A 12990-nucleotide genomic window follows, 5' to 3' on the forward strand; every position below is an offset into this window, starting at 1 on the left:
TCTGGATTGAATTTCATTTGCCACTTTCCTGCCCATCTGACCAGTCCATTGATATCTTCCTGCAGTCTACAGCTTTCCTCCTCTATCAACCACATGGCCAATTTTTGTATCATCTGCAAGCTTCTTAATCATGCCCCCTACATTTAAGTCCAAATCATTAATACATACCACAAAAAGCAAGGGACCCAGTACTGAGCCCTGCGGAACCCCACTGGAGACAACCTTCCAGTCACAAAAACACCCATTGACCATTAGCCCTTGCTTCCTGCCACTGAGCCAATTTTGGATCCAACTTGCCACTTTCCCTTGGATCCCATGGGCTTGCACTTTTTTGACCAGTCTGCCATATGGGACCTTGTCAAACGCCTTGCTAAAATCCATGTACATTACATCAAACGCACTACCCTCATCGATCCTCCTTATTACCTCAAAAAATTCAATCAAGTTAGTCAGACACAACCTTCTCTTAACAAATCTATGCTGACTGTCCTTGATTAATCCATGCCTTTCTACGTGACGGTTTATCCTGTCCCTCAGAATTGATTCCAATAATTTTCCCACCACCGAGGTTAGACTGATTGGCCTGTAATTACTCAGATTATCCCTTTCTTCTTTTTTATACAACAGTACAACATTAGCAGTCATCCAATCCTCTGGCACCACACTTGTATCCAGGGAGGATTGGAAAATGATGGTCAGAGCCTCTGCTATTTCCTCTCTTGCTTCTTTTAACAGCCTGGGATATATTTCATCCGGCCCTGATAATTTATCTTTCAAAGCTGTTAATCCCCTTAATACTTCCTTTCTCACTATTTTTATCCCATCCATTATTTCACACTCCTGAACTACAATGTCTGCATGCTCCCTCTCTTTTGTGAAGACAGACGCAAAGTATTCATTAAGAACCATACCAACACCTTCCACCTCCACACATAGGAAAGAGTAGGGCCTATTAGAGACCAAAAAGGTAACCTTAGTTAACCTCTTTCTCTTTATGTATTTATAAAACATCTTTGGGTTTTCCTTACCAATATTTTTTCATGCCCTCGCTTTGCTTTCCTAATTTCCTTTTTAATTTCACCCCTGCACTTTCTATACTCCTCTAGGCTTTCTGTAGTATTGAGCTCTTGGCGTCTGACGTAAGCTTTCCTTTTTTGCTTTATCTTACCCTGTATGCTCGTTGACATCCACGGGGCTCTAGATTTGGCAGCCCCACCCTTTTTCTTGGTGGGAACATGATTACTCTGAACCCCTTGAATGCCTCCCATTGCTGACATTGATTTACCTTCAAGTAGTTGTTTCCAGTCCATTTTTGCTAAATCACTGCTCAGTTTAGTAAAATTGGCCTTTCCCCAATTGAGAACTTTAACTCCTGTTCTATCTTTGTCCTTGTCCATAACTATGCTAAATCTAACTGAGTTATAATCACTACCATCAAAATGCTCTCCCACTGATACTCCTGCCACATGCCCAGCTTCATTTCCAAAAACTAAATCCAGAACTGCCCCCTCTCTTGTTGAGCTTGCTAGGTACCGGCTAAAAAAGTTCGCCTGAATGCAATTTAAGAATTTTGTGCCCTCTATACCCTTCACACTGTTTGTATCTCAGTTAATATTAGGGTAGTTGAAATCCCCTATTACTGCCCTATTGTTTTTGCACTTCTCAGAAATTTGCCTACATATTGCTCTTCTATCTCCCTCTGACTGGTGACTGCCCCTTTTTTGTTTTTTTTTAGCTCAACCCTTATGGCCTCATTTGATGATCCTTCTAAAATATCATCCCTCCTCACAGCTGTAATTGTTTCTTTAACCAATATTGCCACCCCCCCTCCTTTTTATCCCCCTCTTTATCCCACCTGAAAACCCTGTAAACCAGGAACATTGAGCTGCCATTCCTGCCCCTCTTTAAGCCATGGTTCTGTAATAGCTAAGATATTATATTGTCATGTGTCTATATGCGCTCTCAGCTCATCTGCCTTATTCACTATACTCTTTTCTTTATTTTCTAACCTTTGTTTCCTCTGCCTTCATCTGCTGCCTTACAATAGATTAGACATTTACTGAGTGCTGTCAACCTGCAACTATGCTGTCTGGATAAGTAAGTGGAGTATATTGCTACAGGAAGTGTGCAACAACCCCTTTTGGACAAAGAGAAAGTCTGCCTTTGTGGATTTCTCAGTAGTTTAGTTTTGGAAAGTTTTAAACCAGGTCATGAGTTTCCATCCATGTCTGACCCAAAAAAGAAATGATTTTGTGAACAAGTATTTTTGAAGTGTTGTCTGTGCCTGTTTTGAACATCTAGCTGTTCATTAATTAGTTACATTTTAGTGAGTGAAATTTGAGTCAATAAGGATGGAGCCCTCGTACATCACCAAAATTGCAAGCAGGGGGCCTAAAATTTTGGTGTGCTCTCCTATCTCTGTTGGTGAAAAATTGACCCATTACAGACTTGGAACAACGCAGGTTCAATCCCTGGCTGGTGCTCAATTAGTTGATTTCAATTAGGGCAGCACTTCAATTTAACTCACTACCCTGGAATGGGGAGGGGCAAAAATAAAAATTAACTGCCAGGGTCCTGATCCCCTTCCAGTGACTTCTACCAGAAAGTGCACATGTCTGGCAACATTCACAAAGCTCATTGAAGACAAATGGCTATTTGGGTGAGGTACCAGAGGGTTGTCAGTGCCCATGGAACTGACTGAGGAAGGAGGAAGCCTCCGAAAGCTTGTAGATTTCAAATAAAATCGTTGGACTATAACTTGGTGTTGTAAAATTGTTTACAAACATGGAACTGAATGTTCTTGCCTGTTCAAGAGAGGACAGGCAAGAACTGAAGGGGGAAAAAACAGTAAATGCTTTATAACTGGGATTCCTGATGATACATATTGAGGAGGTTACAGATTTACACTTAGCTCCCAGAGTGAAAGGTAACTTTCAGGGTTGCCTGTGGTCTGCACTCCAGATCTCCCATAACCCTTCCATTGTTCTCAATATCAACAAAGATGTGATCAGCCAATTTGTAAAAGATTTTTTAATTTCTTATACATATGTACGGAATGAAACAAGATGTGTAAACAAAATTCAAACAGGATCCAGCGCAGCGCCAACATGGGTTCCGGTCCCTCACATTATTCCTGCTGCATGACTGCAAAAGAAAAAAACTGTTAAAAGATAGTCTGATGTAATCAGTGAATACAGAATGGTGACAGGACATTGGTTAACATACCTTAAATCCGATCTCAATGATGCTGTTATACAGCTCTGGAAACACAGTTCAGTGCTCCTTTCACTGAGGAAGAATTTCCCCTCATCCCCATATACAAACATCTATCATGCGTTAACTCCCCCACCACTCAAAACAAACAGCCGCCCTATAGAGAACTTCATATGCAGTCCCATTCCACGAGAGACAGACTCTTCCACCAATGGAGGTCTTAACCTATGGTAGCCTAGTGGTTGAGATACTGGATTGGCAACCCAGAGGTCATGTTTCAAATCACATCAATGGCATGCTGTGAAAATAAATTCATAAAATCTGGTGTTTTGTGGGCTAGCACCAGAAAATGACAACAAAAGCTGCCGTTTTGTCATAAAAACCGAATTGGCACACTGATGTCCATCAGAGAAAAGGGCCTACCTGTGACTCCAGTACCACACTACGACTTTCAGATTATAAATTAAACCCAGGTTCTGTCTGCCCTCTCAGCTAGACGTAAAAGATTCCATGGCACTATTTGAAGATGAGCAGCAGGGGCAGTCATGCGGTACAGAATGCCAGGAAACACAGTTGTGCTACAGTGTAATGGCTAACATTTAACCCTCAACCGACATCACTAATAAACAAACTATCCGGTCATTATCTCATTGCTATTTGAGGGACCTTGCTGTGGTAAATTGGCTGCCACGTTTGCAACATTACAACAATGACTACACTTCAGTACTTCATTGGTTGTAAAGCACTTTGGGATGTCCTGAGGTCGTGAAACGCGCTATATAAATGCAAGTCTTTCTTTACGCGGTTGACTCTTAATGCCCTATGAATGGGCAATACTGCTGCAAGTGTAGCTCACGTCCCTCTGTACAAGCACACTACTCACAAACTAACAGAGAGCCTCACCATAAACATTCACTCCACACAAATGCACCTCCCTGACACAAATTCCCATATCAAAAACTCCCCTGTACAAAGAGATTGACAATTATACATCCCACCCTCATTATTACATTCTTTAATTAACCACTGGAGGACAGTCATGCGGTACAGAATGCCAGGAAACACAGTTGTGCTACAATCCCCCAGGCACAAGTTACTCCCCCAAACCAAGCAAGCAGAAGTATCGAATGGGCTCTTCTCCCTTCGAAGGTGATTGGTATGTTGCCCAAAAGGACTAGCAAGTGCACAGGAGAGAATAGCCCAGCTGGTCTCCCATTCAACCACAGATGCTGCAAAGTAAGACTAAGGGCAAGCCTCACTCACAGATCACACACACACACACACTATGTTCAAGGTGGACAATTTCTGCCCACACAGAAATTGGATCACTTTCATTAACTAAAACCACTTTGTTGCATTTGCCAAAAAGCTGGGCCAGCTAATGGGAGATGTGTGAACATGGCCCAGACTAACATACCCACTTCTACTTTGGGAGGGGGGTATGGGAAGGAAATACCTCAGGCTGAATTTATACTGTTATGAGTCAGTCTCCCACCTCAGGGTGTCAGAGCACGGTAATAATTCTGCTGATTTATACTGCTACTTTTTTGTGTGATCCCCAGCCAGAACTACTGTGCTTTGACAAAATGGTGGTCTAAAATGCAACATCAGTTACACTCGACACAGGAACGCATCTGTTTTATTTACTACAGGAATTCAGTGTACTATTCCAATGAAGTGAAACAATATTCAGAATTACTACAAGATTAATCAGGTGACTCCAAGTTTCTTGGATAAATCTTGTACTTAGGATAACACGCCACTTTGTAATGTTAGAAACATAGAAAATAGAAGCAAGAGTAGGCCATTCAGCCATTCAATATGATCCTGGCTGATCCTCTATCTCAATACCATATAGTTATATTAGGAAAAAGAGGGCGGTCAGGAGCAGTGCTGGCCCCTTAAAAACTGAAAGTGGGGATATTGTCATCGACAATGGGAAAATGTCAGACATTACTTTGCGTCAGTATTTACAGTAGAAAAGGAGGATAGCATGCCAGAAATCCCAAGAAAACTAATATTGAATCGGGGACAGGGACTCAATAAAATTAACATAAGTAAAAGAACAGTAATGAAGAAAATAATAGCACTAAAGAGTGACAAATCCCCAGGACCAGATGGTTTCCATCCCAGGGTTTTAAAGGAAGTAGGTGAGCACATTGATAGATTATAGTTAGGGCATCTGCAAAGTTCTCTAGATTCAGGAACTGTCCCTCTAGATTGGAAAATTGCACATGTCACTCCACTTTTTAAGAAAGGAGAGAGGGGGAAATCAGGGAATTATAGACCAGTTCGCCTAACATCTGTTGTGGGGAAAATGCTGGAGTCTATAATTAAGGATAGGGTGACTGAACACCTTGAGAATTTTCAGTTAATCAGAGAGAGCCAGCATGAATTTGTGAAAGGTAGGTCGTGCCTGACAAACCTGATTGAATTCTTTGAAGAGGTGACTAAAGTAGTGGTCAGGGGAATGTCAATGGATGTTATTTATATGGACTTTCAGAAGGCATTTGTTAAGGTCCCACATAAGAGACTGTTAGCTAAGATAGAAGCCCATGGAATCGAGGGAAAAGTACGGACTTGGTTAGGAAGTTGGCTGAGCGAAAGGCGACAGAGAGTAGGGATAATGGGTAGGTCCTCACATTAGCAGGATGTGACTAGTGGAGTCCCGCAGGGATCTGTCTTGGGGCCTCAATTATTCACAATATTTATTAACGACTTAGATGAAGGCATAGAAAGTCTCATACCTAAGTTTGCCGATGACACAAAGATTGGTGGCATTGTAAGAAGTGTAGATGAAAACATAAAATTACAAAGGGATATTTTAGATTAGGTGAATGGGCAAAACTGTGGCAAATGGAATTCAATGTAGACAAATGTGAGGTCATCCACTTTGGATCAAAAAAGGATAGAACAGGGTACTTTCTAAATGGTAAAAAGTTAAAAACAGTGGATGTCCAAAGGGACTTAGGGGTTCAGGTACATCGATCATTGAAGTGTCATGAACAGGTGCAGGAAATAATCAATAAGGCTAATGGAATGTTGGCCTTTATATCTAGAGGACTGCAGTACAAGGGGGCAGAAGTTATGCTGCAGCTATACAAAACCCTGGTTAGACCGCACCTGGAGTACTGTGAGCAGTTCTGGGCACCGCACCTTCGGAAGGACATATTGGCCTTGGAGGGAGTGCAGTGTAGGTTTACTAGAATGATACCCGGACTTCAAGGGTTAAGTTACGAGGAGAGATTACACAAATTGGGGTTGTATTCTCTGGAGTTTAGAAGGTTAAGGGGTGATCTGATCGAAGTTTAAGATATTAAGGGGAACAGGTGGATAGAGAGAAACTATTTCCGCTGGTTGGGGATTCTAGGAATAGGGGGCACAGTCTAAAAATTAGAGCCAGACCTTTCAGGAGTGAGATTAGAAAACATTTCTGCACACAAAGGGTGGTAGAAGTTTGGAACACTCCTCTGCAAACGGCAATTGATACTAGCTCAATTGCTAAATTTAAATCTGAGATAGTTAGCTTTTTGGCAACCAAAGATCACAGATCAGCCATGATCTTATCAAATGGCGGAGCAGGCACGAGGGACTGAATGGCCTACTCCTGTTCCTATATTCCTACTCTCTCCCCATACCCCTTGATGCCTTTTGTGTCTACAAATCTATCTAGCTCCTTCTTAAATATATTCAGTGACTTGGCCTCCACAGCCTTCTGTGGTAGAGAATTCCCACAGGTTCACCACCCTCTGAGTGTCCTAAATGTCCTACCCCGTATCCTGAAACTGTGACCCCTTGTTCTGGACCCCCCCCCCAGCCAGGGAAAACATCCTCCCTGCAATGTTTGAAAATAGTTTCAGCATCAAGCTTCCTCTACACTGTCCCAATAATGTCAGTCTTAGAACAATGTGAAATTACCATTTCCTGCACCATCTCCTTTTGTTAGCTAACTCAGACATGTAGTTAACTATGTACATTCTTGTACCACTACCAGCATCTACTAGGAACAGGGCTGAGACCAGCCCGAATTCATAGAATCATAGATTCTTGCACAGAAGGAGGCCATTCGGCTCACCGTGCCTGTGCCGGCTCCTACTTAGAAGAGTCTAACCCCAGCAAGAGAAATCAACTCCATATCCTGTACATTAGAGAGTTTTCATCTGAAGACAAAAAAAAGAGAAAGAAAACCATCTCAAGAGACGGTGCCTCCACTCACCACATATGTACACTCAGCCTATAAAGTTGATCACCACCAGATGAAGGATGGTGCTGGCAAAGAGGAAGTCTGCAAATGCCCTCTCAGGTGAGATGCCAATGAAATCTCCTTTGTTCTGAGGGTTGATCTGTATCCGCAAGCAAACTGTGGCGGCATGGGAAAAACGAGAGTAAATAATTAGGGAAAGATACTGCAGGACACTATCAGAAGAAAACACACATATAGAAATGCGTAACTATCAGTTCTGGTCATTATTCAGAAACCATGCACTGTGTATAGTTTAAACCAACCTCGCTGGATGACAAATATTAAGGAAACAACCATCACCCATTTCACCAGAGACATAATCAAACCAGGAGAACAGATGTGTTATAAGCGATGGCCCAAGGGGCATAAAGACAAAGAGCAACGGCTCACAATTAGATCAGGTGATTCCACGTCACCCTTAATTTAGCTGCACATCACCAGCACACAATCATAGAAAGGTTATAGCACGGAAGGAAGCCATTCGGCCCATCGAGTCCGTGCCAGCTCTATGCAAGAGCAATTGAGCTAGTTCCAGTCCCCTGCCCTTTCCCCATAGCCCTGCAAATTTTTTCCTTTCAAGTACTTATCCAGTTCCCTTTTCAAGGCCGTGATTGAATCTGCCTCCACCATCCTCTCGGCAATGCATTCCACATCCTAACCACTCGCTGTGTAAAAAGTTTTTCCTCATGTCACCTTTGGTTCTTTTGCCAATCACCTTATGTCTATGTCCTCCGCACCTTAACCCTTCTGCCAATGGAAACAGTTTCTTTCTATCTACTGTCTAGACCCTTCATGATTTTGAACACCTCTATCAAATCTCCTCACAACCATCTGTTCCAAGGAGAACAACCCCAGCTTCTCCAGTCTATCCACGTAATTAAAGTCCTTCATCCCTGGAATCATTCCAGTAAATCTCTTCTGCACCCTTTCTAAAGCCTTCACATCCTTCCTGAAGTGCGGTGCCCAGAACTGGACACAATACTCCAGTTGTGGCCGAACCGGTGTTTTATAAAGGTTCATCATGACTTCCATACTTTTGTACTCTATGCCTCTATTTATAAAGCCCAGGATCCTGAAAGCTTTTTTAAAATCGCTTTCACAACCTGCCCTGCCACCTTCAACGATTTGTGCACATATACCCCCAGACCCCTCTGTTCCTGTACCCCTTTTAGAGTTGTGCCCTCGAGTTTATATTGCCTCTCCTCATTCTTCCTACCGAAATGTATCACTGCGCATTTTTCTGCATGAAACTTCATCTGCCACGTGTCCGCCCATACCACCTGCCTGACTATATCCTCTTGAAATCTATCACTATCCTCCTCATTGTTTACTACTCTTCCAAGTTTTGTGTCATCTCCAAATTTTGAAATTGTGCCCTGTACACCCAAGTCCAAGTCATTAATATATATCAAGAAAAGCAGTGGTCCCAGCACCAACCACTGGGGAACATCCTTGTACACCTCCCCCCAGTCCGAAAAACAACCGTTCACCACTAATCTCTGTTTCCTGTCCCTTAGCCAATTCTGAATTCACGTTGCAACTGCCCCCTTTATTTCATGGGATGCAATCTTGATAAGCCTACCGTGCAGCACTTTATCAAACGCCTTTTGAAAATCCATGTACACATCAACTGTATTGCCCTCGTCTACCCTGTCTGTTACCTCATCAAAAAACTCTATCATGTTAGTTAAACACAATTTGCCTTTAACAAATCCGTGCTGGCTTTCCCTAATCAATCAGCCCTCGCCCAAGTGACTGTTAATTCTGTCCCGGATTATCATTTCTAAAAGTTTCCCCACCACTAAGGTTAAACTGACTGGCCTATAGTTGCTGGGTTTATCCTTACACCCTTTTTTGAACAAGGGTGTAACATCTGCAATTCTCCAGTCCTCTGGCACCAACCCCGTATCTACGGATGTTTGGAAGATTATGGCCAGTACCTCAGCAATTTCCACCCTTACTTCCCTCAGCAACCGAAGATGCATCCCATCCAGAGCAGATGACTTATCTACTTTAAGTACAGCTTGCCTTTCAAGTACCTCCATCAATTTTTAGCCTATCCAGTATCTCAACCATATCTTCCTTTACTGAAACTGTAGCAGTATCTTCTTCCTTGGTAAAGACAGATGCTAGGTACTCATTTAGTACCTCAGCCATCCCTTCTGCCTCCATGAATAGATCTCCTTTATGGTCCCTAATCGGTCCCATCTCTCCTATTACTACCTGTTTACATGCCTGTAGAAGACTTTTGGATTCCCTTTTATGTTAGCCGCCAGGCTATTCTCATACTCTCTCTTTGCTCCTCTTATTTCCTTTTTCACTTCCCTTCTGAATTTTCTATATTCTGCCTGGTTCTCACTTGTGTTATCAACCTGACATCTGTCATACACCCCTTTTTTCCATTTCATCTTACTCACTATCTCTTCTGTCATCCAGGGAGCTCTGGCTTTAGTTGCCCTACCTTTCTGCCTTGTGGGAATGTGCCTAGACTGTACCCGAACCATCTCCTCCTTAAAGGCCTCCCACTGTTCAATTACAGTTTTGCCTGCCAATCTTTGATTCCAATTTACCCGGGCCAGATCTGTTCTCAACCCATTGAAATTGGCCCTCCTCCAATTGAGTATTTTTGCTTTTAGAGTGGTCTGGGTCCTTTTCCATAGCTATTCTAAACTTTATGATATTATGATCTCTGCTCCCTAAATGCTCTCTCGCTGACACTTGCTCCACTTAGCCCACCTCATTCCCTAGAATCAAGTCCAGCAAGAAGCTTGATATTAAATCTCATAAATTCAATGTAGTTCTCTTACCTCCAGCAACCTCCCAATCCACACATGCGAAACAGGTACCAGGTTACAGTGGCGGGCCGCAGGGTCACGATCCCTGACACCCAACATTCGCTCCATCAACACGCAGCTCCCAGAAGCACCGACCCTCCACCCCCACTCATCCCTGTAATGGGTCCACAGATTCCCTGTCGGGTCTGTAATGGGATGGCCCCGTACTCAGGGTAGGAAACTCTCCTTCCCTCCCAGCACAGACCGCAGCCATCAAATCAAAAGTCTCAACACAGCTGGGACCAAGCACCACCATCCCCCCCCAGGCCCCACCATCATCACCCCCCCCTGCTCCAGGCCCCACCATCATCACCCCCCCCTGCTCCAGGCCCCACCATCACCCCCCCATGCTCCAGGCCCCACCATCACCCAAACCCCCCCCCCCCCCTGCTCCAGGCCCCACCATCACCCAAACCCCCCCCCCTGCTCCAGGCCCCACCATCACCCAAACCCCCCCCCCCTGCTCCAGGCCCCACCATCACCCAAACCCCCCCCCCCTGCTCCAGGCCCCACCATCACCCAAACCCCCCCCCCTGCTCCAGGCCCCACCATCACCCAAACCCCCCCCCCCTGCTCCAGGCCCCACCATCACCCAAACCCCCCCCCCCTGCTCCAGGCCCCACCATCACCCAAACCCCCCCCCCCCCTGCTCCAGGCCCCACCATCACCCAAACCCCCCCCCCCCCTGCTCCAGGCCCCACCATCACCCAAACCCCCCCCCCCCCTGCTCCAGGCCCCACCATCACCCAAACCCCCCCCCCCCCCTGCTCCAGGCCCCACCATCACCCAAACCCCCCCCCCCCTGCTCCAGGCCCCACCATCACCCAAACCCCCCCCCCCCCCTGCTCCAGGCCCCACCATCACCCAAACCCCCCCCCCCCCTGCTCCAGGCCCCACCATCACCCAAACCCCCCCCCCCCTGCTCCAGGCCCCACCATCATCACCCCCCCCTGCTCCAGGCCCCACCATCATCACCCCCCCCTGCTCCAGGCCCCACCATCATCACCCCCCCCCTGCTCCAGGCCCCACCATCACCCAAACCCCCAACCTGACCCGCCAACCCCCTGCCAAAGTCACCCCCGACCCTCCCACCCGACAACCCCCATCGACCTACCCCACTCGCCAACGCCCACCCCCTACCCAATGCCCCCGGCCCCCACCCCGGCCTCACCTGCCAGCACGAAGGCCCCCACACAGGCGATGAAGCCGGACAGGAAGGAGTTGAAGGGGAAAGTACCGACCAGCGCGCAGTAGAGGAACTGCGCGGCCCCGCTCAGCGCCATGTACAACAGGTAGGAGTCGAGCAACTTCAGCCTCAGCGGAGTCCCCGCCGCGTATTCGTGGGAGAAGCGGCTGAGCACCGCCAGCACCGAGCCGCGCATCGTCACAGAGAGAGAGAGAGAGAGAGGCCGCACCGGGGGAACACAATCAGCCGAGCACACCGCACGTCAGCAAACCCACCCAGTCCGCGCGCCAAACCATCCGGCCAGAGCCGCAGTTACTGCAACCCCGACAAACGGGACCGCGCAGAAACGGTCCCTCCCCTTATCCTTTCATTAATTTTTTTTGTCTGTTTCTTTATTTAAATCGCCTCACCCCCCCCCCCCCCAAAAAAAACCTAGGAATAAACTATCCAATCCTCTTATAGCTCTTATTATTTTCTTTTAGTTATTTTTAAACTTTTTTTTCAAAACAAATTAAATTTTCTGTTGAGGGCTGTCTTCTCTTAAGGGTTTGTTGGCAATAAGTTTCTGGGCATTGTAACACCAATAGTGATCTGTGCCAGCTGCTGCCAGTAACCAGTCACATGCTGGTGGTGAAAGGTGCCCTTCGTCGCCCAACAGCATACAAAACTCAAACGCTGACAACTCAAAAACAATGAACAGCTGAAAAACTGCCCAGAATAAAGGCCAGTGACCCCCGTCACTGTTTCAAGATGACTGAATAGGTTCAATGCCTCTTAATTATGTTGGATTTCATTTTTATTTGTGTTTGTTTTTCTCTGAAAACCAAAACTATATGACATATCAAGACCACCATGTTTACCAATGGAGTCTGCGTAAAGCTCCATACCTCCCTGTCCTATGTGGCCATCCAGCTCAAAACACTGCCCCTGGCAGAATCCCAATCATGCTATTTCTGTGCAAAATGCATTGTTAGTCATTTTAGACTGTTGGTAACTGATTTGCAATATGAATACTTCTATACATCAAAGCTAATTAAAAGGATACTCGTCATTCAAAGATTGGACACCAATTTTTAAAAGTTTCAAAATTAGTTACCTATAACAAATGGACTAGGGTTTTAAGAACCAACAAAAGAAAAATATACCGAAGTTCATGGAGCAGATTGGCAGCTCCTCGAGCAAATCGCGAGTGGCACTCGAGCCATCAATGAGCAGGCAGGCACCAGACAGCTGGGGAAGAGCAAAGAGCAGAGTAACAACTTGGGCTATTTAATCACCCACTTCAGTTCCTCCTCTAATACACAGTTGTAGAAACAATCTATAAAGATGATAGCACTCATAAATTATGAATGCAACAACTTGCCTTTATATAGAGCCTTTAATATAGAAAAACATCACAAGGTACTTCACAGAGGTGTAAGGAAAAGAACGATTGCCAAGCCAAAGAAGGAGAGATTAAGTGGGGTGATTAAAAGCTTAATCAAAGAGGTGGGTTTTAAGGAAGAGAGAGGGGT

At 45.3% G+C, this 12990-nt stretch overlaps 1 protein-coding gene across 1 annotated transcript; it reads right to left on the reverse strand.

Annotated features, from left to right (window-relative positions):
- Positions 1-3015: 3015 nt before the first annotated feature.
- On the reverse strand, positions 3016-11745 carry dad1 (defender against cell death 1). The gene is made up of 3 exons (XM_067980238.1): positions 11462-11745; positions 7430-7573; positions 3016-3144 (listed from the first exon to the last, which is right to left on the reverse strand). Exons 1-2 carry the CDS (start codon positions 11670-11672, stop codon positions 7443-7445), a joined length of 342 nt encoding a protein of 113 aa, XP_067836339.1. The 5' UTR covers positions 11673-11745; the 3' UTR covers positions 3016-3144; positions 7430-7442.
- Between the last annotated feature and the right edge of the window lie 1245 nt (positions 11746-12990).

The sequence above is a fragment of the Heptranchias perlo genome, chromosome 3 (assembly GCF_035084215.1).
Source record: "Heptranchias perlo isolate sHepPer1 chromosome 3, sHepPer1.hap1, whole genome shotgun sequence".
NCBI lineage: Eukaryota > Metazoa > Chordata > Chondrichthyes > Hexanchiformes > Hexanchidae > Heptranchias > Heptranchias perlo.

Coding starts and splice junctions, on each gene's coding strand:
- dad1 (XM_067980238.1), bottom strand. CDS start 11,672: ATGCGCGGCTCGGTGCTGGCGGTGCTCAGCCGCTTCTCCCACGAATAC. Junction 7,574..11,461: donor GGGGGCCTTCGTGCTGGCAG/GTGAGGCCGGGG, acceptor ATGCCGCCACAG/TTTGCTTGCGGATACAGATC.